Source organism: Haliotis asinina, chromosome 2 (assembly GCF_037392515.1).
Source record: "Haliotis asinina isolate JCU_RB_2024 chromosome 2, JCU_Hal_asi_v2, whole genome shotgun sequence".
Taxonomy (NCBI): domain Eukaryota; kingdom Metazoa; phylum Mollusca; class Gastropoda; order Lepetellida; family Haliotidae; genus Haliotis; species Haliotis asinina.
Genome location: NC_090281.1, coordinates 12,373,384 through 12,398,677, shown reverse-complemented (window position 1 = coordinate 12,398,677; position 25,294 = coordinate 12,373,384). Strand labels below are relative to the sequence as shown.

At 41.9% G+C, this 25,294-nt stretch overlaps 2 protein-coding genes across 4 annotated transcripts; one reads left to right on the top strand and one right to left on the bottom strand.

Annotated features, from left to right (window-relative positions):
- Window positions 1–810: 810 nt before the first annotated feature.
- Window positions 811–23,868, bottom strand: LOC137273241 (uncharacterized). Of its 3 annotated transcripts, XM_067805756.1 has the most exons (4): window positions 23,607–23,818; window positions 16,806–17,086; window positions 2,849–2,955; window positions 811–2,120 (listed from the first exon to the last, which is right to left on the bottom strand). In XM_067805756.1, the coding sequence occupies exons 3-4, from the start codon at window positions 2,919–2,921 to the stop codon at window positions 1,243–1,245; spliced, it is 951 nt and encodes a 316-aa protein (XP_067661857.1). In that variant the 5' UTR covers window positions 2,922–2,955; window positions 16,806–17,086; window positions 23,607–23,818; the 3' UTR covers window positions 811–1,242. The 3 variants fall into 3 exon arrangements, with proteins under 3 accessions (XP_067661857.1, XP_067661856.1, XP_067661858.1); XM_067805755.1 differs by lacking the exon at window positions 16,806–17,086 and having other exon boundaries at window positions 23,607–23,868; XM_067805757.1 differs by lacking the exons at window positions 16,806–17,086; window positions 23,607–23,818 and adding an exon at window positions 5,967–6,203.
- On the top strand, window positions 11,308–13,848 carry LOC137273802 (uncharacterized). Its single transcript, XM_067806661.1, is given in 5 exon segments — window positions 11,308–11,356; window positions 12,922–12,974; window positions 13,383–13,448; window positions 13,620–13,700; window positions 13,702–13,848. Coding segments are annotated over 5 exon segments (396 nt in total).
- Window positions 23,869–25,294: the final 1,426 nt, after the last annotated feature.

Here is a 25,294-nt window from a genome sequence, read left to right as displayed (position 1 = left end):
TGACGTGGCGTGACTTCTAAGTAAGTTTAAATCTGCGTGACTTTACAGAGTCGGTGAGCGACCGTGGATGTACCTTGTGATCCACGGAACAGTCAATGTAATTATAGCGCTACTGGCTGACTCAGCAATATTCCAGCTATATGGCTGCGGTCTGTAAATAATAGGGTCTGGACCACACAATCCATGATGAACAACGTGAGCAACCGGGATACGATGACGTGTATCACCCAAGTTGATTGCAGTTACAAACCTCGTTGTGGCACAATGAAACGAGATAGACCACTCGACCCACTTTGCTTCATCTGACGGCCATAGCCTAGATTGGATCAGATCAATCTTAGAAACTACACGCTTTCCAGCAACCTTTTACATTGCTTTTAAATCTCTATTAAATACAGAGCAATACCCCCACGATATTAATCTCAGAAAATTTCTCGTTCCATCTCCAGATTTAGATGCTCTTCACATGACCTTATGATTGAGAATGGCAGGTACTATAATATCCCAAGGGAAAAAAGAACATTTAATTTAATTCAAAATGAGTTCCACGTTATTTCCACGATGGTATTTCATTACTACATTGATTAAAGGACAAAGTATCTGCCTCAGTATCACCATCCATATATGCCACGACGTTTAAATCAAAGCTGTCAATGAAATAAAAAAATACAACTATATTAGCAAACTTAGTATGTATATCCATCGTGCGTTTGCACGACGTTCACAAACAGTTACATGACACTGTCCTGTTGACCTCTGAAGCCTTCGGAGAGAAAACCGCCATCGACACAGGTAAAACAACTAGATATATACAGTTGAGCACGTATTTTATTATTTTATGTGACAGTGCAAAATACTTTACATGATAGATATCCCATTGTGAGACAGATGAAACAAGCAAGTTGTTTAGAGTGAGCAAGTCAGATAATGATTTATGACACCTTTCGAACAGCATCCCGGTCTTGTCGCTGTGGTCCACTTGATGTTGTGGAAAATCCTGAATTGATGCAAATCTTAGATATCGCCTTTTTCATGAAATGCCAAGCACGGGAATGGTGCTGACAAACCTGACGAACCTGGCGAATCAGGATCTGAACCCTCGATCACAGGATTCTGGTACATCCAAAGGACGTAACTTTGCACATCGAATTTCAGCGTTTTAGAGGGCTATGCCATCGAATCCCAAAGTAGTTCAGAAGCACCAGTGTTGATAAGGAACATCGTCACAACACATACGCTGCATCACGTTATATGTGACAAAGGATCACTTTCTGACACCTCGCCATCTTGATTATACTCTAACACAGTTGTCAGAACTATTTTCTTTTCATTTTTCGTTGAATATGCAGCATAACCCCTCGTCCGTTGTTTTAACAACCGATGCTTCGGTTTCCCTGGGCTCGAAGGCGCAAAGTCTACTTTAGTCGAGGTCTCCATCAAGGGAGAATCAGGGGAGACAATCAGATCAGTCGCCGCCATCGATTCTTGTGGTCGTTTCTTTCTACAACACGCACATCGACACAATCCAAACAAATTGTCAACTAATAGAAAATGTCTTCTTCTCAAAATGATTGCAGCAAAAAGTATTGCTAATACGACGACAACAATGAGAATGCTGGCAGCAATGGCGGCTGCGTTGTTAGAATGAGAATGACTAGGAATTTCCCCCGTTGTAACGACCAGGCAGTTTGTGGATAAAGTCGTGTCGTTGTGGTACGTTAAGAAACACGTTTCCACCATCCCACTTTCAACACATATAGTATAATCTGTGCTTGGTTCCAAACCAACGACATGATGGGACTGTGATGTCAGTTCCTGTAACAATGCGCATGCATGATCTGTGCTGTTGTTCCAATACATGAGTGTGTAGGAGAAGCCATGTTCATTGGGCTGGACAGTGTTTGTGTAAGGATTTTTGAAACTGATGACGACCTCGGCACTGGAGGACGTGACGACGCCAGGTGTCACGTGGATCTGTGACTCGCACAATGTCCCCGCCCACTTCCCATGACACACACATTCGGCAGACACATGGCTGTCACCCTTCCCGTGGGAGAAGATAGTTCTGCAAGGGTTGTTGTTCTCACAGCGCACTTGCTCGCAGAATGTGCTTCCATTGGCTGGAAGAAAAAAGAGAAACACAAACATGAATGAGTGATTGAGTGAAGTTTTGGCAGCATCAATTCGGAAACCCTCATGGAAATACAAGATTTTAAAACCATTTCTTGATTCGTGATAAATCTGCGCTTATATCTGATCTTTCGTTACTAACAATCTCTACAAGCACATATTCAGTAAGATGTTTCGATATGATTTGAAGGAAGTAAAGACTTCGAACACTCTGAAAAATGCTTCAGAAATCTCAACCCTAGGTCTGTCTAATTACCCCGGAAATAGCAAATGTGATTGTACGTATCCAAACCAGTTGCGATCTATTTGTCAGTAAAATTGAGTAAGTTTAGTTTTGCGATACCTTTAAAGCAGTAATCCAAAAATGACAGGGGCAGGGTTTCTAGATATACAAACATATTCCTGTGCCGTTGCATGGAGTCGAGAGTTTACTTTTAGACCGCTTTTAGAAATATTCTTGTAATATCACAGCGGGTGACACCAAGAATGGGCTTCACACATTGTACCCATGTGGAGCATCAAACCCAGGTCTTTGGAGTGACGAGTGAAGACCTTAACCACTAAGCCACCCCACCGCCCCTAAGGACTCATGAATAATACTTACTACCATAAAGGGTCTTATCGTCGATCTCGCAACCTTGTATAGAGATATACCCTGATATTAAAGCACAGGCGCATCGCATGATAGTAAACGATCGATACTCCCTTGTATACTTACTGGCAAGTCCAATGAGGATGATGTTGAAGGTAGAGAGTACATGGAGATACACGGAATGGCGCATGGCTGCCATGGTGATGTGACGCCTCTACATAGTGATGCGGAATCTGGAAGACAAGAAGCTGTGATGAACGTGGATATATCGCCATTAAATATACATCAGAGCAGAAGCAACCGCTGTTTAATACTGCGTAGTGTTTGCTGTTTGGGTGATTAACGCTACCCTCAGATATACCAATATGCCGGCAGGGTGTAAATAATCAACTAAGTCTGCAAGCCTGACAACCGGATAGCCAATAAGTCATCTCTTGTCACCAGAAGCATGGTTTGCGGAGGACCAGTTCTAAACCGCATCTTTTGATGTGTTGAGGGCGGAACCGCGGCGAAAAGTTGGAATATTGCTTAAAAACCCGTTGCAAAACCAAACGCACTCACTCACAATCGCAAGGACTCGAAACTCGACGCCTTGGACGGCTGGGAAACCCACGGCCCCTGAATTATTCAGATGCAAACATGCCCAAATCATCGCCAAGATAGAGGTTTTTATCGGCAGATTAGACTACAGCTAAACCCATTAGTGCGTGACACATAATCTAGAACACTGACCTCCAATCCCCGTGTACTAGAATACGGATAAACTCTACTTCTTGCCAGACATATTGTACACACATACATGCCGTATACATAATAATGCCACTTAACACACGTCCACGGGCCACCTGGGTCCTAGCGGAGACACAATGGGGTATTGTTCGATGTATAGACCTATAATACACAGGTAGGTATCGTAAATCATCCCGGTACAATAACATCAGCAAAGGTAAATCATAGTGCCTGGTTTATGGGATAAGGCGAAAAAATGTATTCGTTTCAGGTCACTGCTCGGGATTTGAGATTTACCGATTTTACCCAATTTCTTTATTTCTGGACCCCGTTTCCCTCTGACTACATGATGTGCAGAATGCATGCTACATATCTGTAAAGTTGGGTCCATGAAAGTACAGGGGATTTAGGACATCTCCTTAGAACAGTCTCACGCTGAGCGCAGGTGGATGCTGCATTCACATTCTATTTCTGTGACCATTTAAAAGAAGGATTACTTTTCTTAGGATAATATATATAGGTGTCTTGCATATGCTCGACCGTAACTGTTCGTACGCGGGTAAACGTGAAGCAAGTATTACTATACTAACTATATCAAAATCATTTACATAATCGACCACTTTGTGGTGATTCGGGGTTCCGTACTGCACAGGTTCCACGTGTAGAGTAACTGCTGTCTAACAGTGATTCGTCAATTCGGACACTGTCCTATAACAACAATTCTTGAATTCGGACACTCCCCTGTTATAAGTCGTTAATTCGGGCGACTGCGAGGGCGCAGTTCGGATAACGGGATTCGGGGAGAAGATTACAGGCTGCCAGGTCAAATTACAAAGAGGACAGTTTAATCCCCCACTGATCACATGATATAATCAACCAACTAAAACATGCGTTGGCTTTAATCTAGAACGAAAGAGGCGAAGTAGGGGGTAAAAATACGCCGTTGGCCTCCCGACAGCTGTAAGCCAACATTCGTCTACAGGGGTAAACACAATCGGCTGAGCATGTTCCCCTATCACGCAACCTCCTGGCTCGTCAAGTGATGACGTGATGACATGCGACACTAACATGCATTGTCAGTTTTGAATGCGTGGACCAATGCTGCCTTAGGCAGTATCTTGAGATCTTCCCGATAACATACATAGCCTTATTATTGAAAAGTCAATCATCTACGGCACTGAACAAATATACACACGTTGCTTTTGGGCGTTGTCCTTGTTTTGTTATTAATGGAGGTTTGCACGGCAAGCTGTCATCATCAATTTTACAAAATTATACATAAATGATTCAATATGGTGTATACAGCGACCTCGTTAATCCGACAATAATGAGACATCGTCCGCATTGCCATCTTTCCAGATAATCAATCACGCTTATTAATGCACTAGCTTATTAATGCACGACTTGCAGTCATTACCAATATTACAAAATTATACCTACTGATTTAATATATTGTACACAGTGACCTCGATAATCCGATCATAATGACACGTCGTCCTTAAAGACAAGTTTCCGGATAATCATGCTATGCGTTTATTATAAACAAGTGCGTTATAGCTGCGGTTTCTGATTAATATGGTCCGGGCAGACGGAGTTTCACTAAAAACGTGTGGCCTTTCTAAAGCTACAGGGCACATCTGCTGGGAATCTGACCTGCAAGCACCCATTCCATTAGGTGCCATCATGAAAACATGTCCACACTGTCGCAGAGTAAAGCCGCCCTCGACACGTGACTTAAATCAGTCACATACAGCAAGGTAGCTGAGAATGTCAAGGTACCGTCTGACACAACAACCGAGATTAAACCACTAAGGACAGTTACGTCCATTGTTGTTGAAAGCGTTTTATTCGCATTACTGATAAAGTGACCTAGGGCAATTATTTCTATTTAAAAATATAATTATACCTATTTTGATAATCTTCATCATACCTTATACATTACCTGCGCATTAAATAATTATGCTCTCGTGTTGTAAACTGTTTGATCATCCTCACTACACTAGTTATCTAATATACTCTAGTCGGGCAAAGTCCTCGCTATTGTAATGTAAATAATACCTTGTAAGGGTGATTAACCTGGAAGGGTGATAATACTCGCATCAGCTGTGCAGGTTCTGACATATGAAAACGTCATTTTAGACCTACATAAAAACACTTAGTCAATCACGAACGATACTTAAAAAAAGTTTTGGTTTTCCTGCAATATTCCATCCAAATCAAAAGGGACACGACGCACGTGCTTCACATACTGCACCATATCAGGATTCAAAGCCAGGAAAATATGGACTAATAATGACGAGCATCAAATAATAAGCATTATTTGCTATATAACTGCGTTAGTATCTACACCGCAACATCGCATATACTGCAATTAAGAAGTTGTCTATCCGCTAAGGGTGTTCCTCTTCATCATTACAGCTTCTAAATGTCATTTAAAGAAGTCACATAATAACTTGGGAAATATAGAAATCAAAACAAACATATGCTTCTAAGCCTCCAGTGTCCCCAGACTCACCTCTCACTGAACATCCTAAGGAAACACATCACCCTCTTTGCGTTCCATGAAGATACATGTACTTATCTTGTAACAGTGTGCACCTCAAAGACCCAGCTAATAACTGCCAATCAATAAATCCACCTCGTAACGTCCCTACATAATGTCTCCTATTTTCTTCTATTTACAGCTTATCCTGCCCGCCTCCTTCGCCCGTCAATAGTAGCTGAGCCGACAGAGATGTTGGTAGACAATACTGAACATCCTTTCCCACGGTGCGTCGCGCCGGTCCACTGCCTATTCAACCGAATCGATACTGTAAACACCATCAAATATTCATTCGACTGCGAGGTGGCTACGTCCGGATTAATGGGTGTCCGCTGTGGGAGACTAATGCTTACTGCGTGAGGCAGAGGTATCGTGCTGAGCTAGTGTTTATACTCAAGGTACCAAGACCCCATTGTCTCACAGTAACAAAGAGAGACTGTTGTTGGCAATATGAATAGCTGAAGAACATTGTACGGTTATGACGTATACAGAACGGTGTTCGTTAATTCGACACTTGTGCTTCAATACTTTATTTACTTAGAATGCTTTATTTATTTATTTATTTATTTATTTATTTATTTATTATAGACATTTATTCATCTATTCATTCAATGTCTCTTTTTATTTCTTTTCGTCATCGTAAATTTGGCATCGTAGGTCTTTATCGTATCTCAATTTTGGCCTGGTGGATATATATTAAGGGAAAGAAATAAGTTATCACATGAAATGACACACGTTCCAAATTTCTTCACATGCTTTGTATCGCAAGACCTGTGTAGAAACCTGGCAAAAATAAAGCAACACTTGAGCTTTCTTGTGATCCCTTATTTTGTTTCCTTCAGTATATTTGTAACCGCACATTGTCGTACTGTTTTCAAGGATTTAGCTCGCAAATAAACATCTGGCAACAGCTACGTTTGGTTCCAATCAACAATTTTAAATAACAAGCACCAATGGCGTATTTCATCAATTCCCCACAAGGGTACAACGTGACAAGCCCATTGCTGGTTTCCCCGTAGTGATACTGATGGAATAATGCTATAAGTGGTTCACACTCACTCGTAAGTCCCGGATTTACATGCGCTACCACAGAGGACTCAACTTGGCATTAGCAAAGTGTTCGAGCACTAAAGCACTAAAGCATACGGTGAGTGAGTGGGTGAACATGGATTTAACAATATTCCAGAAGTATTACGGCGGGAGACACAAAATAATACTGTGGGGAATAAATCACGCTTTATCACATGTACAAGTGATGTTGCAACGCGATACGCGATAGTCTTCATCGCACTCCCTTGTGCAGCATTCTGCCTATTTGTTATCAGCGTAACATATGCCTCTTTATAACAATAAAATCGCACAAAAGCACTGAACGTTAAGCGATTCCCCGGCTATAAATTAAACATTTACAAAGGGACTGTTAGAATTTAACACCTGAGCGCGGACCCTTTAAGATACCTTCAATGTGTTTTATTCATTATCATGATTGCTGAATCAATCATTAATCAGTTGTGCATTCTACAAAACGTCATCACCATGGAAACAAAAATACTCATTCAACGCTCCAATCAATCGTTGCAAACTCCTCTGTCCCATGTAAAGCTATCGTTAGATCCCCTCTCCTTTAAAATGGGAAATAATTGTTGGATCGTCAGCAAAAACAAAATGGATGAGAAATTGCAAGATCCAGCAGCATGTTTAATGTGGAAATAAAACGGAAGGGCCGCAGGCATATACTGCCCCCTTATATTTGAGTGAGTGAGTTACGTTTTACGCCGCTTTTCCTAATATTCCAGCAATGTCGAGGGAAACACCAAAATTGGGCTTCAGAGATTTCATATGCATGTGGGGAATCAAACCCGGGTTTTCGGAGTGGCAAGCCAACTCTTAAACCACTAGACTATACAACCGTCTCTCATCGTGATGGTAGTCGTGTAACATGCCGCAATAAGTGAGGGTAACAAGAAGCGCCGTTTGTTTTCCGCGAACGAATAGCAAAACCATGTCTATCCTGATCTCGTAAGTAGGAAAGCCGGTTAATCCGGATACATAAGTCAGGATTAACGGGATCCCCATAGCGAGGATCCTTGTATCCGGATCCGGCTGCTGTACCGAGCGACAAGTTACTGTGTAAATAGCTTTCCATCGTTATTAGCAACATTAAGGCAAAATAAAAACCAAGGTTCTGAACAGAACACACAACGCCGAACGCCACGTAACGACAGTATATATTGAAGTGGTTTTGCCACGTACCAGAGATCGTCATCAATCCTTGGGATTAAACACGGAATGGCTCAGTTCGGATTGATGAGTTTTCGTTGTACGTGAACCAAGAGTCTACCTAAAGGAGGCAACTCCCTGCCTGTCAAGTTTAACACATAAGACCTCTTTTTAATAAGAGACTGACACGCCATATTGAGTCATAAATCTCGTCTTTTTTTTAATTCCCGTTCCCACATATGTCACGAACGTTTCCAAGTTATTAAACTATATGATTAATATTGACGCATCAATACCTTGGGATCTCAATACCACGTAGTCTTTATCACAAGAGCAACACACCGTAAAGTTTGCTACAAAGGTTGTTACATATAGTCAAGGAGACGCCATGACGAACCACCTTTACATTGCACCATGTAATATTGCTCCCTCTGGTATAATTACTCAAGTATGTCCAGGTATATTATATATATACTAGTTGTCTGTTTGCAGTGAAAACGTACCAATGAATGTCACTTTAAACCAAAAGTAAAATTAAGACAGCGAACACTTAAATTTTTACCCTGAAAATTGAATATTTAAATTTCAGAATGCTATAATTGAACTTGGTATAAAAGTTGTTTAACAAACGATCACCGTTTCAATCGCTATTATTGACCTGTGTTTCGAGGGGGTAAACGCAGTAGTTGGAACAGTGAAACAAACGCACGTGCGGTACGTGGTAAGCGTTAACACAGATCAACCCTATTTGTTCTCGGTGTTTCATTTAATGTATAACAATAATATATTAAACAACATATCTTTAAAACACCCAGTGCGTAAGAAACATCCGGTAATACGTAGATATTTCAGGGTTAGGTAACTCCAAATACATTTTTTAAAAGCATTTTGTTTAAAATCAGCTTGACTTAGAAGATTACTTAAGATTATCGTTGTTCACGTTTATATTTTCACTAGGTGTATTTACATATTGTATTATATGGTATAAAGGCATGTCACCTTGAAGGTTGTAATGGTTTGCGTGGACAACATTCAGCACCATACATTACGGCGCTGCACATATTGCCATACCCGAAATACGGGTAGTCTTGTGGTTAAAGCGTCGTGCGATTCCTTACGTATGCAGCCCATTTCGGGTTCTGTTGTAAAACCATTTACACTCACACGCTCGCTTCAAAGAACAAGAACAATCCGTTTCATTTTTACATTTGAATATTTAATTCGTTGCAAAGTAATACTCCGTTTCTAGTAGAGAAAATGTAATGTGTGAGTAATTTTTCAGTGTTGTATTGTAAACAGTATTTCAGCGCACTTTATTTCAGATGCCAGTTTAATTAATACTAGTATCAGATCTAAGGGTTGCTACCGTAAAACCGTAATCTAAGAACATCACATGACAGGAAACGGGACGATCACGAGCATGCAATGTTTCACAATCTGGTTACCTCGAAACTTTAAACACGACACATTCCGAGCGACAGGTACAGGCTGCACAATCCATTCCGTGAAATTTATCGTTCGTCTCTCGCTTCGATGGAATATATATTTTTAACTTTCCACTTTCCAGCCTAAACCCATACAATCTCGGGAATCTATCAGACACACCAGAATTTCCTTTAGTTCGGTTTTGCAAATTCTAACGCGAAAATTTTGTGAAAATAGTTTTTCAAAGCGTAACCTTGAGTGCAAGTCGCCAAGCTGCTTTCTGATTGGAGAGTGTCCACTTCTGGCGAACCACAACTTCGTGATACCCTACAGACTTTTCTGTAATGTTGCGAGCACAGTGAGTTGTAGCATTGACGGACGTATCAGGAGAGGCATCTGGGATGTTTACCACTTGGTTAGACCTAGTCTGTGTAGCTATCCCTGAACAACATTATTTTCCATACTGCAAAGCCCTCTCTGCAGTGCTAACGTCCTAAATGAAGCAAGTCTACCCAGCTTCTGGTTTCCCTGGAGCTCTTTCCGTTTTATATGTGTTAGTTTGTTACTATCAAAATTATGTATATTCAGCAGAGACTTATGTCCATTGTATGATGATGTAAGTTTGAACCAAAAGCACGTGATCCTACAAATGACCGTTATGGAGTAACAAGACATATCCCACTTGCCTTCATGCTGAGAGAGAGAGAGAGAGAGAGAGAGAGAGAGAGAGAGAGAGAGAGAGAGAGAGAGAGAGAGAGAGAGAGAGAGAGAGAGAGAGAGAGAGAGAGAGAGAGAGAGAGAGAGAGAGAGAGAGAGAGAGAGAGAGAGAGAGAGAGAGAGAGCTCATTTGAACCCAGTTTCAATGGTCATTTAACAAACTTGATCTGGATCTGCCTATATCCCACCTTAAACTGACGATTGACCTCTGAATAATGATTTATTATTTATTTCGGAAATGTAGGCCATATCCGGGTCATAATTCACATACATAGTGCAAATATATTTCAGCAACAACCTCTCTTACTACATCAGCCACTACATCAGTAATCACATCACCTACTACGTCGGCAACCACATCGACAACAACGTCTCTCCAGGAATCCCACAACATCTCGCTCACACTGAAAGGTACTTAACATAACACTGAAAGGTTACATAAAATTCTTGAAAGGCATTTAGAAGCTGGACGAACATGATGGATGAAGGATGGGTGGGTGAGTGTGGTTATACGGCGCAATATTCCCGCAATATCACGATGGGGGACAACAGAAATGGACTTCACACATTGTGCCCATGTGTGGAATCGAACCCCGGTCTTCAGCGAGACGAACAGACGCTTTAACCACGAGGTTGCCCCACCGCCCCTGGATGATGAAGGAGCAAGAATTAGCTCAAAGACGGAGAATATAAGAATAGAAAGAAGTTGTCATCCATCACACCTGGCATGTATCAAATGTCTGTATCAGAACCTTGGCTAAGTGTAGACTTGTTTCAGTTCGACTTTTCAGGGCTAGGAGGAAAGTTGGGAAACTGTCAGACAGACTAGTGCTATCATCCCAATTCATCTAATGATCAGAAGCCCTGGCTCATGGCCCTGCCATAATGATGCTTGTTGTCAATATTGATTCCCCGGCTATCGGTCAAGCACTTCCTGACGCATGTATTAATAATGCCCGAGGTTACACTAGTGCCAGCAATCCAGGTTAGCCGAGGTCAACGTAAGTCATCACGAAGGACGTAGTTCATTGTCGGAGAGCGCGAGATTGTTCACATTTCTGGCCTGTTTTCTTAACGTTTGCAATGTTACGCTTAAAATACGTTTTCTTGAGATTTTTAATGTTTCACTTAAAGAGAGTGTGAAATGGATTTTACTCGACGGACAGCAAAATATCCGTTCGCATAAGCAGCCGTAACTATGTAGACAATGTAGCGTAACGAATGCTGCACCGCTGCGACCGTTTTGGAGACAGTGTGTCTGAATTCGGTTTTGAATGCGTAGTATTTTTTTCAACAGGTGCTCAATGTCTCTTCTCTTCAACATTTAATATTGAAAACGACTTCTTTCCCGTGATTCCTTTCATATAGTTTACGAGGAAATGTCACAATAGTAAATTGTGTACTATACATGACACGTGTAATTATGTTTCCATGCAACGGATGCTTGATGAGTATGATAAAACGCCCCGATCTACCCCCTCTGTCAGTCTTGCTGACACACCAGGCGGTTGCATCGCTTGGTGAATATTACAGGGTTACACAACAAACAAACCAATGATCACAACAGGACACTAAATTGAAGAAGAAAAACATTGTAAGAGATAGGCTAGACGTAGCTATAACAAATACATTAATGTCAACACGTTTACTTCCCCACTTGAAAGCCATTAAGAAACAGGAGCCCTCTGGCCTGTGGTGTCGGAGGCAGGTTTACTGTACGGCCTTCGCCCCACATGAAAGGCCGGGAAAAGCCTACAAATGCATTGAAATGCAAAGTCACATGTTTGTCGATATGTTTGATACGCAATATGATGCACAGGTGGCGCGTGAAATGCATGATTGATGATGACCGCGCCCCGTGGCAGCTGGCATGACGTCAATAAGTGCAATTTGGGAATAAACATTACGCTTAGTGTGGTGAAATCCAGGTAAATGTTTGCCTGCCACATTAAATGTACTATTCAGCTCTTGGTGATATTCTGAGGACCCAGGTGGGAGATAAAATTAATAGATGCTGTACCATGAATAGGTAGCGATTTGAGCTTAACTCTTGTCAACGTCATTTCAAGCAATGAATAAAAGAAACATTTTAAACGCCGGCATATCCATACTTCTGTAGATGAGACAGCCTAGTATACTTCTGTAAGACATAAGACAGCCTAGTATACTTCTGCAAGAGATGAGATAGCCCAGCATACTTCTGTAGGAGATGAGGTAGCCTAGTATACTTCTGTAGGAGATAAGACAGACTAGTATACTTCTGTAAGAGATGAGACAGCCTAGTATACTTCTGCAAGAGATGAGACAGCCTAGTATGCTTCTGTGAAAGATAAGACAGCCTAATGTATTTCTGTAAGAGATAAGACAGCCTAGTATACTTCTGAAAGAGATACGACAGCCCAGTATACTTCTGTAAGAGATGAGACAGCCTAGCATACTTCTGTAAGAGATAAGACAGACTAGTACACTTCTGTAAGACATGAGACAGCCTAGTATATTTCTGTAAGAGATGAGATTGCCTAGTATATTTCTGTAAGAGATGAGATTGCCTAGTATACTTCTGCAGATAAGACAGACTAGTATACTTCTGTAAGAGATGTGACAGTCTAGTATACTTCTGTAAGACATGAGACAGCCTGGTATACTTCTGTAAGAGATGAGACAGCCTAGTATACTTCTGAAAGAGATGAGATAGCCTAGTATACTTCTGTAAGAGATGAGACAGCCTAGTATACTTCTGTAAGAGATGAGACAGCCTAGTATACTTCTGTAAATAAGACAGCCTAGTATACTTCTGAAAGAGATGAGACAGCCTAGTATATTTCTGTAAGAGATGAGACAGCCTAGTATACTTCTGTAAGAGATACGACAGCCCAGTATACTTCTGTAAGAGATGAGACAGCCCAGTATACTTCTGTAAGAGATGAGACAGACTAGTATACTTCTGAAAGAGATGAGACAGCCTAGTATATTTCTGTAAGAGATCAGACAGCCTAGTATACTTCTGTAAGAGATCAGACAGCCTAGTATACTTCTGTAAGAGATCAGACAGCCTAGTATACTTCTGTAAATAAGACAGCCTGGTATACTTCTGTAAGAGATGAGACAGCCTAGTATACTTCTGAAAGAGATGAGATAGCCTAGTATACTTCTGTAAGAGATGTGACAGTCTAGTATACTTCTGTAAGACATGAGACAGCCTGGTATACTTCTGTAAGAGATGAGACAGCCTAGTATACTTCTGAAAGAGATGAGATAGCCTAGTATACTTCTGTAAATAAGACAGTCTAGTATACTTCTGTAAGAGATCAGACAGCCTAGTATACTTCTGTAAATAAGAGTCTAGTATACTTCTGTAAGAGATGAGACAGCCTAGTATACTTCTGAAAGAGATGAGATAGCCTAGTATACTTCTGTAAGAGATCAGACAGCCTAGTATACTTCTGTAAATAAGACAGTCTAGTATACTTCTGTAGGAGATGAGACAGCCTAGTATACTTCTGAAAGAGATGTGACAGCCTAGTATACTTCTGTAGACAAGACAGCCTGGTATACTTCTGTAAGAGATGAGACAGCCTAGCATACTTCTGTTTGCGGTACTGGTCAGCATTTGAGTGGACTCGTTTCGTGGTCGTTCGAGGAAAATTACCAATCATGCAGTTTCTCCACAAAAGTACGCACGTGCGCGCACGCACGGACGCATAAATTAAAGTAACTATTGGGATGTTGTACACGTCTTCGAAAATGCACTCACAAACGCACACACGTTCGGGCATAGGCATGGACGTCTGGTGTCGCGGATACTTTCCTTTGTTGTTGTCTTAAACATAACCGAGCATGTGCCCGGTTCGTGCCTATATCGCATACATTTCGCACGCCAACATTTTCAAATCTTCGGACAGATCTATCCCCGATTAGATTACCCCTGTGAAATGTTTAGTGGCACTGGGGTATGTCAGATTTAAGTGAGTGAGTGAGTGAGTGACTGAGTTTAGTTTTACGCCGCACTCAGAAATATTCCAGCTATATGGCGGCAATCTGTGAATAATCGAGTCTGGACCAGACAATCCAACGACCCACCCGATCCCGTTAGTCGCCTTTTATGGCAAGCATGGTTTGCTGAAGGCCAATTCTACTGGGGGACCTTCACGGGTCATGTCAGATCTAAGTAACGTACTGCTAGAGGTAAGAATTGGTAAGTCGACATCCATCGCCATTACGTCACGGGTCTGTAATAACAACATCTTTCCATTACGACTGCGGCGTACCAACTCATGTGATTCCACTAGAAAACAGAACCTAAAACTGAGTGAGTATAGTTTTACGCCGCTTTTAATGTCGATGCAATATCTCGGCGTTGGACACCGGACATTGGCTTCACACATTGCACCCATATGGGGCATCGAATCCGGTTCTCCTGCGCGACGAGCGAACCCTTTAGCCACTTGCCCACCCTAGTGTCGAACGTAACTGACGGTACATAGTTGACAGTGTGTTTATATCACGTAGCACTACCTACCTTCTACCATCACTGCCGTACACAGTGATCAAAACCTCAACAATACTACAAAGGTTATTACGGTGCGTGTATCGCTCAGTCATGCGTTGCTGTGATATCTGGTGCAGTTGACTGTAAGTACTTGCTGCCATTTATTATAAAATCGTTAATGGCATGAATAAGAAGCCACTCGGTACGATATTCCAGTTATATCGCATCGTGTCAGCGTTACGTGGGAGCAAAAGTCCGACATGGTGGAGTGAGTTTGGTTTTCGCCGTTTTGTAGCAATCTTCCAACACTGAACCCATGTGGGGATTCGAACCCGGGTTTTCGGCGTGTGGAGCCAGTGCTTCAACAACTAGGCCGACATGATGGGGGGTCCCACACAAGCACCACTTAGATGGGACCCAGTCTTGCACCAAGCCTGTACGAAATGCTATGTATGTATGTATAGTAATTGTAACCTTTAAACGTGGCAGTCCAGATACGCAGATAGTACCAAGTACGCCGATCCGTTAAAGGCACAACGTGTTAATTTTATATATTGCATATTGTTAGAAATTATCATTTGAACTATAAATTATTACCTTCGAGACTTGGGCAGAAACCCATGAGCACGGGAATGGTGCTGCCAGACCAAGACACGATTCAGGGCGAATGCGGGATTCAAACTCACAACAAGCAGATTACTGAACGCCAAGGGACGCAACTCTGTTGAGCGAATCCCATTTGCTTCGACAGACTGGACGCTCGTTCCCACGTTTTACGAGAAATATGAGCGTCATCATCGAATTTCAGCGAGCCATACATGTATCTTTCACCACACTTTGCTTTTTAGACTCAGATGGCAACAGTTGCGGCAGACAATCGAGACTAATTAATCACAGCTGTTGACGTGCTGTGAGTATTACACACACAGCAGACACATATCCCTTAATGCTTCCGGGTGGCACAGTTTCGGATTCAAAATCATGAGATGGACTTGGGTCACGTGATTGCAATCTGATCGTGAGCATAATTTAGCTTTTCGTTAGTTTAGTTCATTCCGTACTAGAAGTCTACACTAAGCATTAAAACACATTGAGGACATAAAAACGTATTGTAGAATTAAGTCTGTGAAGGCACATAGTTCGGTTCGACAGGCACCTTTATTCCATTACAGCGGTAAAGACGGGTAAACAAGTTTAGTCTGTGGGTTGAAATGCCCGCAGTAAGCATTCATTCTCAACAGCTGATAACGCACACATACCCGAGTAACCAGTTATTTTCCATCTGAATGACACCACTGCAATGCGTTCCTACTACACCGACAGTGACGGAAATATCTCACAGGGACATGTGCGCATCTATAACATTTGCTATCGGATTGTGAAACTAAAATTATATTTATAACAATAAGTAACATCTTACTGCATATTCTGTTTATTTCTGTATCATTTAATACACATAATTAACGAGGCTATGTCAGCTAACAACTTCCTTCACCAAGCAATTGCCCCGACACCTGCCTCATCAACAAAGGAATGTCACACGACCTTTATTAGACTGACACTTAGTCTCCGAAATATAAAACTAAGAGTGAAACAAATGGCCTCATTTAAACTGAAAATGAGCTTGAGAGAGCTGCGAGATTCAAAACCTTGGGAAATCTAACTTTGCCTCATTTAGCGCATTTAGATTGCAGGAACCAACAGTAAAATAATATAGTTCCGGGACTGTGATCAAGATGTCTTTCAACACAATGGCGATCAGCAATGCCCCTATCTCTCACAAACCGGCGACTAAACCCGACCGCAGGCCTTTAACCATTTCTTACTCAACCCACATTAAGTAACAATGGCGGTTCAACGTAGACAGACGTTGACGTTGCATCATTTCGGTCACATTATAAATCGATTATCCGATGGCGTCACGGCTTACTGAGGTGTGAAGTCGTCAAACATTGACTTACTTTCACAAGGAAACTGTTTCCGTGTTGTGTACATGTGTGTTGACAGACAGGATCCAACCTTCACTCAAGCGTACATGCCCCGCGGCTCAATTTGTTTTGGCTGTGATGATCTTCAGATCAAATGTACACGTAAGCCTTGCGAAGTACTATCCCCGGGCTACACAGTGATCCCAAGTGTTGGCTGAAGCATTAGCCCCAGGCACCTATAGTGACATTTCAAGGGCTCTGCTGACGGGCTGGTCTTTGTAGAAAAACGGGGTGTGTAAGAAGTAGTGTGTTCCCTGTGCGAAGAAAAGGACAGTAAAAATATACACAGTAGCACCGCAGCAAAAGTTTGTGGAAGCGAAACACTTTTATTTAAATGATCTTCAGATCGGTTCATTTTCATAGTGAATGATTGAGTTTGGTTTTGCGCCGCTTTTAGCAATATTCCAGCAAATATCAGGGCGGGTGACATCAGAAATGGGCTTGACACATTTTACCCCAGATATAGCTAGTATTGATCTTCCAAGGGCATTCGTTATGCGTACACCTTCTTACATCAACGCCGGGACCTCACAGAAACAAATCTAAGGGATTCCATGTTAATATTTATGAGTGGGTTCACATGTCAGCTATGCCATATCTTATTTTAGCTACAAACATGAAACCTGCTCCTTGTATCGCAACAACATGAGGAAGTATGTTTATCATAATTATCATTCGTCCCCTCAATACAAACTCGTCTATTTTGAGCATTTTGTTTGAATCGGAGCGGTCGAGTTATTTTTTAACATTTCCCCCCCAAAACCCTCATCGATTTCCGCAGAAAATGTGTTGTTTGTCTCGCACAGCAAACAGCCCCTGGTCGTACAAACACAACGTCTTTCTGAGTACACAGGGCTCTAAACACGAGCTCCTTCAAGCGATAGTGTTACCATGTTTCACGGTAGTGTTAGACACATACTGAAACATAGTCGGACAGCTTCCTCCATGAACTAGTATCCTAGTATATTCTTTCCGTGACTCATTCCATGGCAACTTTATATGACAAGCGACAGCCTTACTGCTGTAATGTCAAACAATACTGGATGAGTGGGTGAGTTTGGTTTTACGCCGCTTCTAGCAATATTCTAGCAATATCGCGGTGGCGGACCCCAGAAATGGGGTTCTCACACTGTAGCCATTTGAGAATAGAACCCGGATCTTCGGCGCGACGAGCAGGCGCTTGAACCTGTACCTATCAAAGAAAGTCAATTACTAAACAATCGATAGTTTTTAGTTTCTGCCATCGATGAATTGCTATCGGACAGTCAACAATTTCAATCCATCGATATTTGCATGCATCGTAACAGCCCAACTGTCAACATAACTGGACCTGGGTATGTGGCGTAAATGTGAGAGTTATGTTTTACGCCACATAATGAATTGTTTGAACAGTTTGGCAGGGAGCACCACAAAATGCATTCATGTGGGGAACCGAACACGCGTATTCAGCGCGACAAACACTACAACCACAAGGATATCCCAACGCACCCAAAGTAAATCGTTTTGTAAACTAGAATGACAGCCTGAAGACGTAACCAAAGGCAGTCATTCCTAGCCATGTAAAATACAGTGGAAGCCGTCTAAGCCGGCACTCATGCGGACTGTACAACATGTCCGTCATACAGGAGTACGACAAAAAGGAAAAACAAATGTACTCGGAAACGACTGTCACAATCTATGGCTAATTATTCATACCTTCCACAATTACTGAGTCTCTGAATACATGTACAACAATAAAGGTCGCGTCGTTATGTAGCTCGTCAACACAGCCACACACGGGGGTAAATATCGGGCCGGTCAACATGTCCCAAAAAGCATTACGTAGTACATGCTTTCAACACTGTTGTCATCTCCTTAACAGCTCTTCACAGGGTTAAGCTATGTCGCGAAGTTATGGCCTGTCGACCAAGCAGATCATGAATCATTTCATTCGACTTCCGGCGAGACACCCTGAAACTAATGGCATGTACTGTTATGCTGATAAAGGGCGAAACGTGTCAGCCACAAATTTTGAGCAAATAATATAAAGTTGAGATACCAAAGAAAACAAGCTCATGAACTGATCTGTCTGCAGGTTGATCAATATTTGCGTCGTCACTCTTCACCCTTGTCCTTAACGGAGTTGCATGATAAAGAGATTAGAGGCCACAGCAATAATATACAAAGGCAGGGGAATGACAACTGAATGGTTGTGGACGGTCGACGTTTACGGATAAACGCTTTTCTTGTGATTGTGAATTGTACCGTCAGGTTACTGAATTGGACATCATTCTGAATGGATGTTCTACGTAGTCTGGTTGTCACTGATGTCAGTTAACTGTAAGTGGAAGAGAAATCTTTCTTTTTAAAGGCGGCTATAGCTGTATCTAATACGGCATTTAAAGTTTTTATTTGACTCCAATTCAAAATAAGTACATCAAGACAGAAACACAGATAATCCTTAAACTTTTGCGGACTTTCCAACCTTAACGATTAAACCTGAAGTACAAGTTCTGTTATTGAGGGGCGGTGGGGTAGCCGAGTGGCTACAGCGTTCGCTCATCATACCGAAGACCAGGGTTTGATTCCCCTTATGGCTACGATGTGTGAAGCCCATTTCTGGTGTCCCAGCCGTGATATTGCTGGCATATTGCTAAAAGTGGCATAAAACATACTCACTCACTCTATTTTTGTGATCACCGTAAAAAAAGCTCTTCGACCATCAATACAAGTGTTGTAAACAGCCTGGAGAACACCGTGGTCATAAATGGGCTATATGTCTGGAATGCATTGAACCAACAATGGCAGTAATGTGTATCAGTTGGTCAGACTTGCCGCCCTGGTTCGTGTGGCAGCCTGCATCTACATCATGAACGTTCGTGACAGGTCACATCCGTCATGTCAACGGTTTGCTCTTCCTGAACCCGTGGTAAGCTGCTTATTCACGTAACCGCCATTGTCCCACAAATTCATGCTTTCTTGCACACTAATACGTATAGAATATGGGAAAATCAGTATTACAAGCCAATACTAACTAATATATCCCAACATAGAGTGAGTATGGTTTTACGCCGCTTTTAGCAATATTCCTGCAATACCACACCAGTATATGGCCTCTGTGCGCGTTGCACCATCGGCTGTACGTGGATCAAATAACCACGTACATGTCCAGTAAACACACAATTTTAATGTAAAGAATCGTAACGGGAAATCAGTTCCCCGTGTTCAGAGTGACACACAATGTCATTCGTCGATTCTTTGTACCTACAGCACGTATATGACTTTTTCTTTTCAAACCTTTTATGTGCATCATTTCATCCATAAGTCCACATGATCAATGATTCATTCCGGGCTCTGACGAAATTATGAAAACGGACGATTTCTCTACGTCACACAGGACCCTCATATTGCCTGCAAGGACCCTTAAAACGTGTAACTGGGGCCCTTACGTCCCCCATTTTTTGTGAGTCGAGGTAAATCCTTGGTCACGTATATTTGTTGTCATGGAAATAGCAATGATCGAACTCCTGGCACCACCTACAACGCTAGTTAATTTGTGATAAGGGAATACGATTACAGACCATGACATCTGGCAACAGAGTCCAAAGTGTTTTAGTCTCGAGACATACCGTCGTGGTTAGATCACCGTGCGTATCTCCGCACTGTCAGCTTAACCTACACCCAGATAACGCCGAGTCAATGCATGTAACGCATGAATCAAAGCTTATCACGACACGACACGCACGCATATGGTGAAAATGCATCGCTGCAGGGATTGAGAAAATCAAATACATATCGTTCTCTTTGTGTTACGAGGTGTTGATTAAGCGTCACCCCGAAGACCCGGGTTCAATGCCCACATGGATACAATGGGTAAAGCCCATTTCTGGTGTCCCCTGCCGTGCCCGTGGAATAGAGCGTAAAACAATACTCAATCACTCCTTGTGTTACGAGTCACAGTGATATTTTAGAAATGACTGTTCGTGTCAAGCCCAGAGTGTCATTACCGTTACATGTAATAAGTACTTAGAAGTGGTAGCATTGTTTTTTGCCGATGTTAGCAATGTTCAGTCAGTATAACGCGAGGTGGGGAAAACACGAATAAGCTTCAAACGCTGTGGGTGAAAATGGTTTTACGCCGACTTTATTTTGCTACATTTCCGCGATCTCTCAGGACTTGTGGGGGAAACTACAAACGAGCTTCACACTTAGCGAATGCGGATGTTTTTACATCGCCTTTAACAATTCCAGTGAGGTGTGGCATGTTGTTAAACCACAAAAGTAGAAAACTGACAGGGGGCTTCTGGGTGACTGAGGAACGCTTAAGAACCAGGGCCCAGATTTTCGAAGTTCTCCTAGCAAAAAGATAATCGTAAGTGTCATACAGTAACTCACGACGATCTTAGCGCTAAGAGAGCTTCGTCAACCTAGGTCCAGACATTCCCACCGCCAGGCAATTCGAACTGGATAACTGACATGTTTAAGACGATGAAATATATCGATATTACCCTCTCAAATCAGCACTCCGCTTTACTCGGATCTATGGGTAAGTCGATATTGTATAGTCTTATCTATCTTGGCCATAGACTTCGAGATAGGATGTTTCATTCTTCCCTGCCCATGGTCGAGTTCGAATGACACAGAGTCACTTGGGGGACTGCAGTTGTGGCTTCTGCACATCAGCTTTCCTTTGACAACTACATGCAGTGACGTGGCATGGAGGTTAAGATCTCATTCATACAACGACATGCGTGTGCGTGCGTAGGTATGTGCGTGCGCGTTATACAAGTCTTGACTGATGACTTTTAAAGTACTAACCAACTAACATACAAACACGGACATTTAAAATGAAGAGGAGCCCAGTGAGAAGGGAGATTCAGAACATGAGGAAGATCTGGACTTTCTGCGTTTAGAGCTTTAGCATTAATGCAGTTCAGTGATTTTTGGACAGACTAGTTGTCTTACAGTTAAGAAGCTCAGCGGAAGAAAGATAACAACAAGTACCGCATTCTAACGTCTTTCAGCACGACGAGACCAGGATTTGAACCCTTACCTCCTCGCTCCAGGCACACTGTCCACTGGACTACGGACCAGACAAACTACACACAGACACTGTCAATAAATCTTTGGTACTTACTGACAAAAATGAAAGCTGCAATAAAGCGCATTCTTCTCAGCTCACATTACATCAAAATACACATCGCGTTGTATCCATGGTAACAAACGGTACGAGACACCATGAAGACAGAATACTGTATTATCTAGGCTAGTATCCATAGTGAACGACGAGCGAGTCTGTCAATCATCGCATTATCCTCCATATATTTGCAATATACACAGACATACGACCTGCCGTTTGGGAAATGTCATCTGTGTCACCTGTACATGTATTTTCATCACAAATATTGCCACCAGTTTGTTGTTTAAACACTGCACTCACCAATATACCAGCTATATAACAGCGCCCGGGACAAATACGGGATCCTACAGCAACCACATCGTCACCCAAAGTGCATTGAAATGATATTCGGTATATATGCATGAGAAACATGAAGCCTTTACCGTCGTAATTAAATATTCATGTTTATTCCAGTCTTGTGTCTGAAATGAGATTCATTTGTCAGGTTATAATTCCAAACGTTATACAGGTTATTGCCTACGTAAACGCCTGAATCAAACCAAAAGAATTTGCTTTCTCCCAGTACGTGTTAAACAAGCAGCGACACACTCGGGTTTTAGCTCCAGGTAATTCGAAGCTAAATGAGGTCACCACGACACAACAGTATGCCATGCGATGTATATCTACCTCTGCCTGTAGAATCATACCATACGTGTATGTATAATGGATGTACGGTACATGTTGTATAACTTGGCTGCGTGCAGTGCTTAATGTACATCCATGATAACGAGGAACATTTTGCCTTGAAGAATTGGGACTATTTTTATAGATATACAGCTTCCTCATTCTGTATAGGAGACGTTTCGACATAGAGTCTAACGTTGCCAAGCAAGTTGTATGTCAATACCATTGGCGGACCCAGAAGTGGGTGCAGGGGTGCGCACTTCCACCCACTTTTGTCCGGAAAGATTATTAGATGACCATTGAAACTCTCGTTAAAATGAATTGAGCACATCACCTTTCTCAACAGAGTGCATCTTACAGCATAAAGTCTTGTGTTACCGAGTGTATGTTTCCTGAATATATCAACCTCCCTATATCTAGTAATTATGAATAGAAAATTTAAACTGACTTATTTGAAAAATTAAGAATAAAACTCTCCATTGTTTCATGTGCATTAATATTGTATGTTGTGTTGATAGCATATACAGCGTGTAAGCTGACCATCAGGTAAAAAAACTAACCCAGTTAAACTCAGACAAATTCAAATCGACAACACCTGTTGTCAACGCAGGTGCAGAATATTTAATTTTTGTAAAAGAAATTATGAAATCGTAGTTAACAAAGCAGGTGATGAATATATTCATACCTGTTAATACAAATGCAAAAGGCTAAGTAATAATCACATTGCAAGTCTATGGCCTAACCAATCAACGTACTTAGTATCATGCACGGTGATCGATTGTTATTATGTTCCTCCCGGATCTAAATGAAAATGTTACGTGCGTGTTAATCCCAGCTTGAACAAACTCAATTTATAAAGTAAAGTGTGATAAGAAACTCCATACTGACAATCACATGAGGTGACGTTGTTAGAAGTTTATATTCAACAACTAAAACATCACAAAACACATCCGTTACTAAAACGACAGAACTAGAAGTTTTCAATCGATTACCTGATGCAAGTGGTTGTCTTTGTTGATGTTCGTGTTAACAATGATCCCGAGCAGGTATACTCTCAACAGGTGAAAATCTCAGTTGTTGCAGTTGTGTCTGACGGTTTACTCCATTAAACATGCACGACCTGGCGTAACAGTGAGTCATATGTCACTGTGTGTACGTTCGTATTGAGGAAACGACACTCATTCTTGACTGTCGCTCGCTTACTGGAGTTCACACCAATCGCACCTGGTGAGAGAAATGTGGTTCATTCTTCACGCAGTTACCTCCCTTTGCCATGCCATTCAGTGTTAAGATTTCTGTTTCTACGTTTAAATGATTTGGGTTGCTGATAACAATGCTATCCCAGGGTTCACTGCGCTTTTGGTGAAAACAGAGGGAGAAATCATTGTTGCGGAACAACATGCGATCTGTGAAGTCGGGAAGGTCTTTTATCTTTCGCAGTATTTTGACTCTTTGTTCATAGTATCACGCACGCTGTGTAGATGAACGCTAGCACGTCCATGCAGTATACATGAAATACAATACCGGTGTACTCATTGTGGAGAAATTAAAACGACAACCGCTCCTAATTTTGGACACATGTTTCTGTTTCCTTTGCAACGATTTATTTCCTCGTGTTTCTATGGTTACATCTGCCATGATGACAAAGGTGAATGTATCAAATTTAGTCGCTTACGATATTTTGATACAGTTAAATACACATGACCTAGATAACTTTACAGTTACTCATACCCCGTGATCAACATCATGTATATGTGTATGTACCTGGATACCTCGGTGTCAACAAAAGAGTCATCCGTTCCCCCCTGTTCCTTTGTGGAATTTCAATTATCATGCACATACCTAGAGCATTCCACAACTGATTATATGTATACTTATATCGCAATGAAATGTCCTTTGAACGCAACACTTAGAGATGAAGTTGACAATGACGAACGTGGAGAATGTTATGACTGCAGTTTTTACCAGTGATCAACAAAGTGATCTGGATCAGACAACCCAGTGATCAAACCATGAGCATTGATCTACACAGAAGGGATACGAAGATATGTCTGATCCGACTTGGCCTTGCGCTAACGTCACAACAGTCTGTCACACAGACCATGAGACAAATATATCCAATACAGCCCATGCAAGTCTAGAATATTTGGTAAGTCTAGATTGCTGCAGTGTCTGAAAATAAAGTATGTCTTTGGGCCTCTTTTGATTAAGCTTCATGTTTTAGGCCGCACTCAGCAACATTCCAGATATATGGCGTCGGTATATAATCGAGTCTGGACCAGACAATCCAGTGATAAACAACACGAGCATCGATATGCGCAACTAGGAACCGATGATATGTGTCAACCAAGTCGGCGAGCCTGACCTGCACCCGGTCCAGTCAGTCGCCTCAGGACAGCATAAATGTGGGTCGCTGAAGACCTATTCTACCCGGGATCTTCCAGAGTCTTGTGAAAATGAACCTGAGTACATTTCATGGACTAAATATTAGTCTAACGGTACACCTATTGGTACCAGACTTTTAATTCGTGAGTTCTGTGTAGAGACCATCCACGGGTAGATCTATCAGTGGAAGTGATCATTACATACTCACCCCTATCTACTATATGACGTACTACAATGAGTTTCTGCTGATGCTCCTCAGGACGCCTCCAGACACGCCTGAGTTCGGAGTGAATAT

Bases quoted from the DNA above. Each gene is read 5' to 3' on its own strand.
- LOC137273241 (XM_067805755.1), bottom strand. From the start codon at position 2,921: ATGGCAGCCATGCGCCATTCCGTGTATCTCCATGTACTCTCTACCTTC. The intron at 2,121-2,848 runs GTAAGTATACAA...TTTTTCTTCCAG, and splicing joins CATCCTCATTGGACTTGCCA to CCAATGGAAGCACATTCTGC.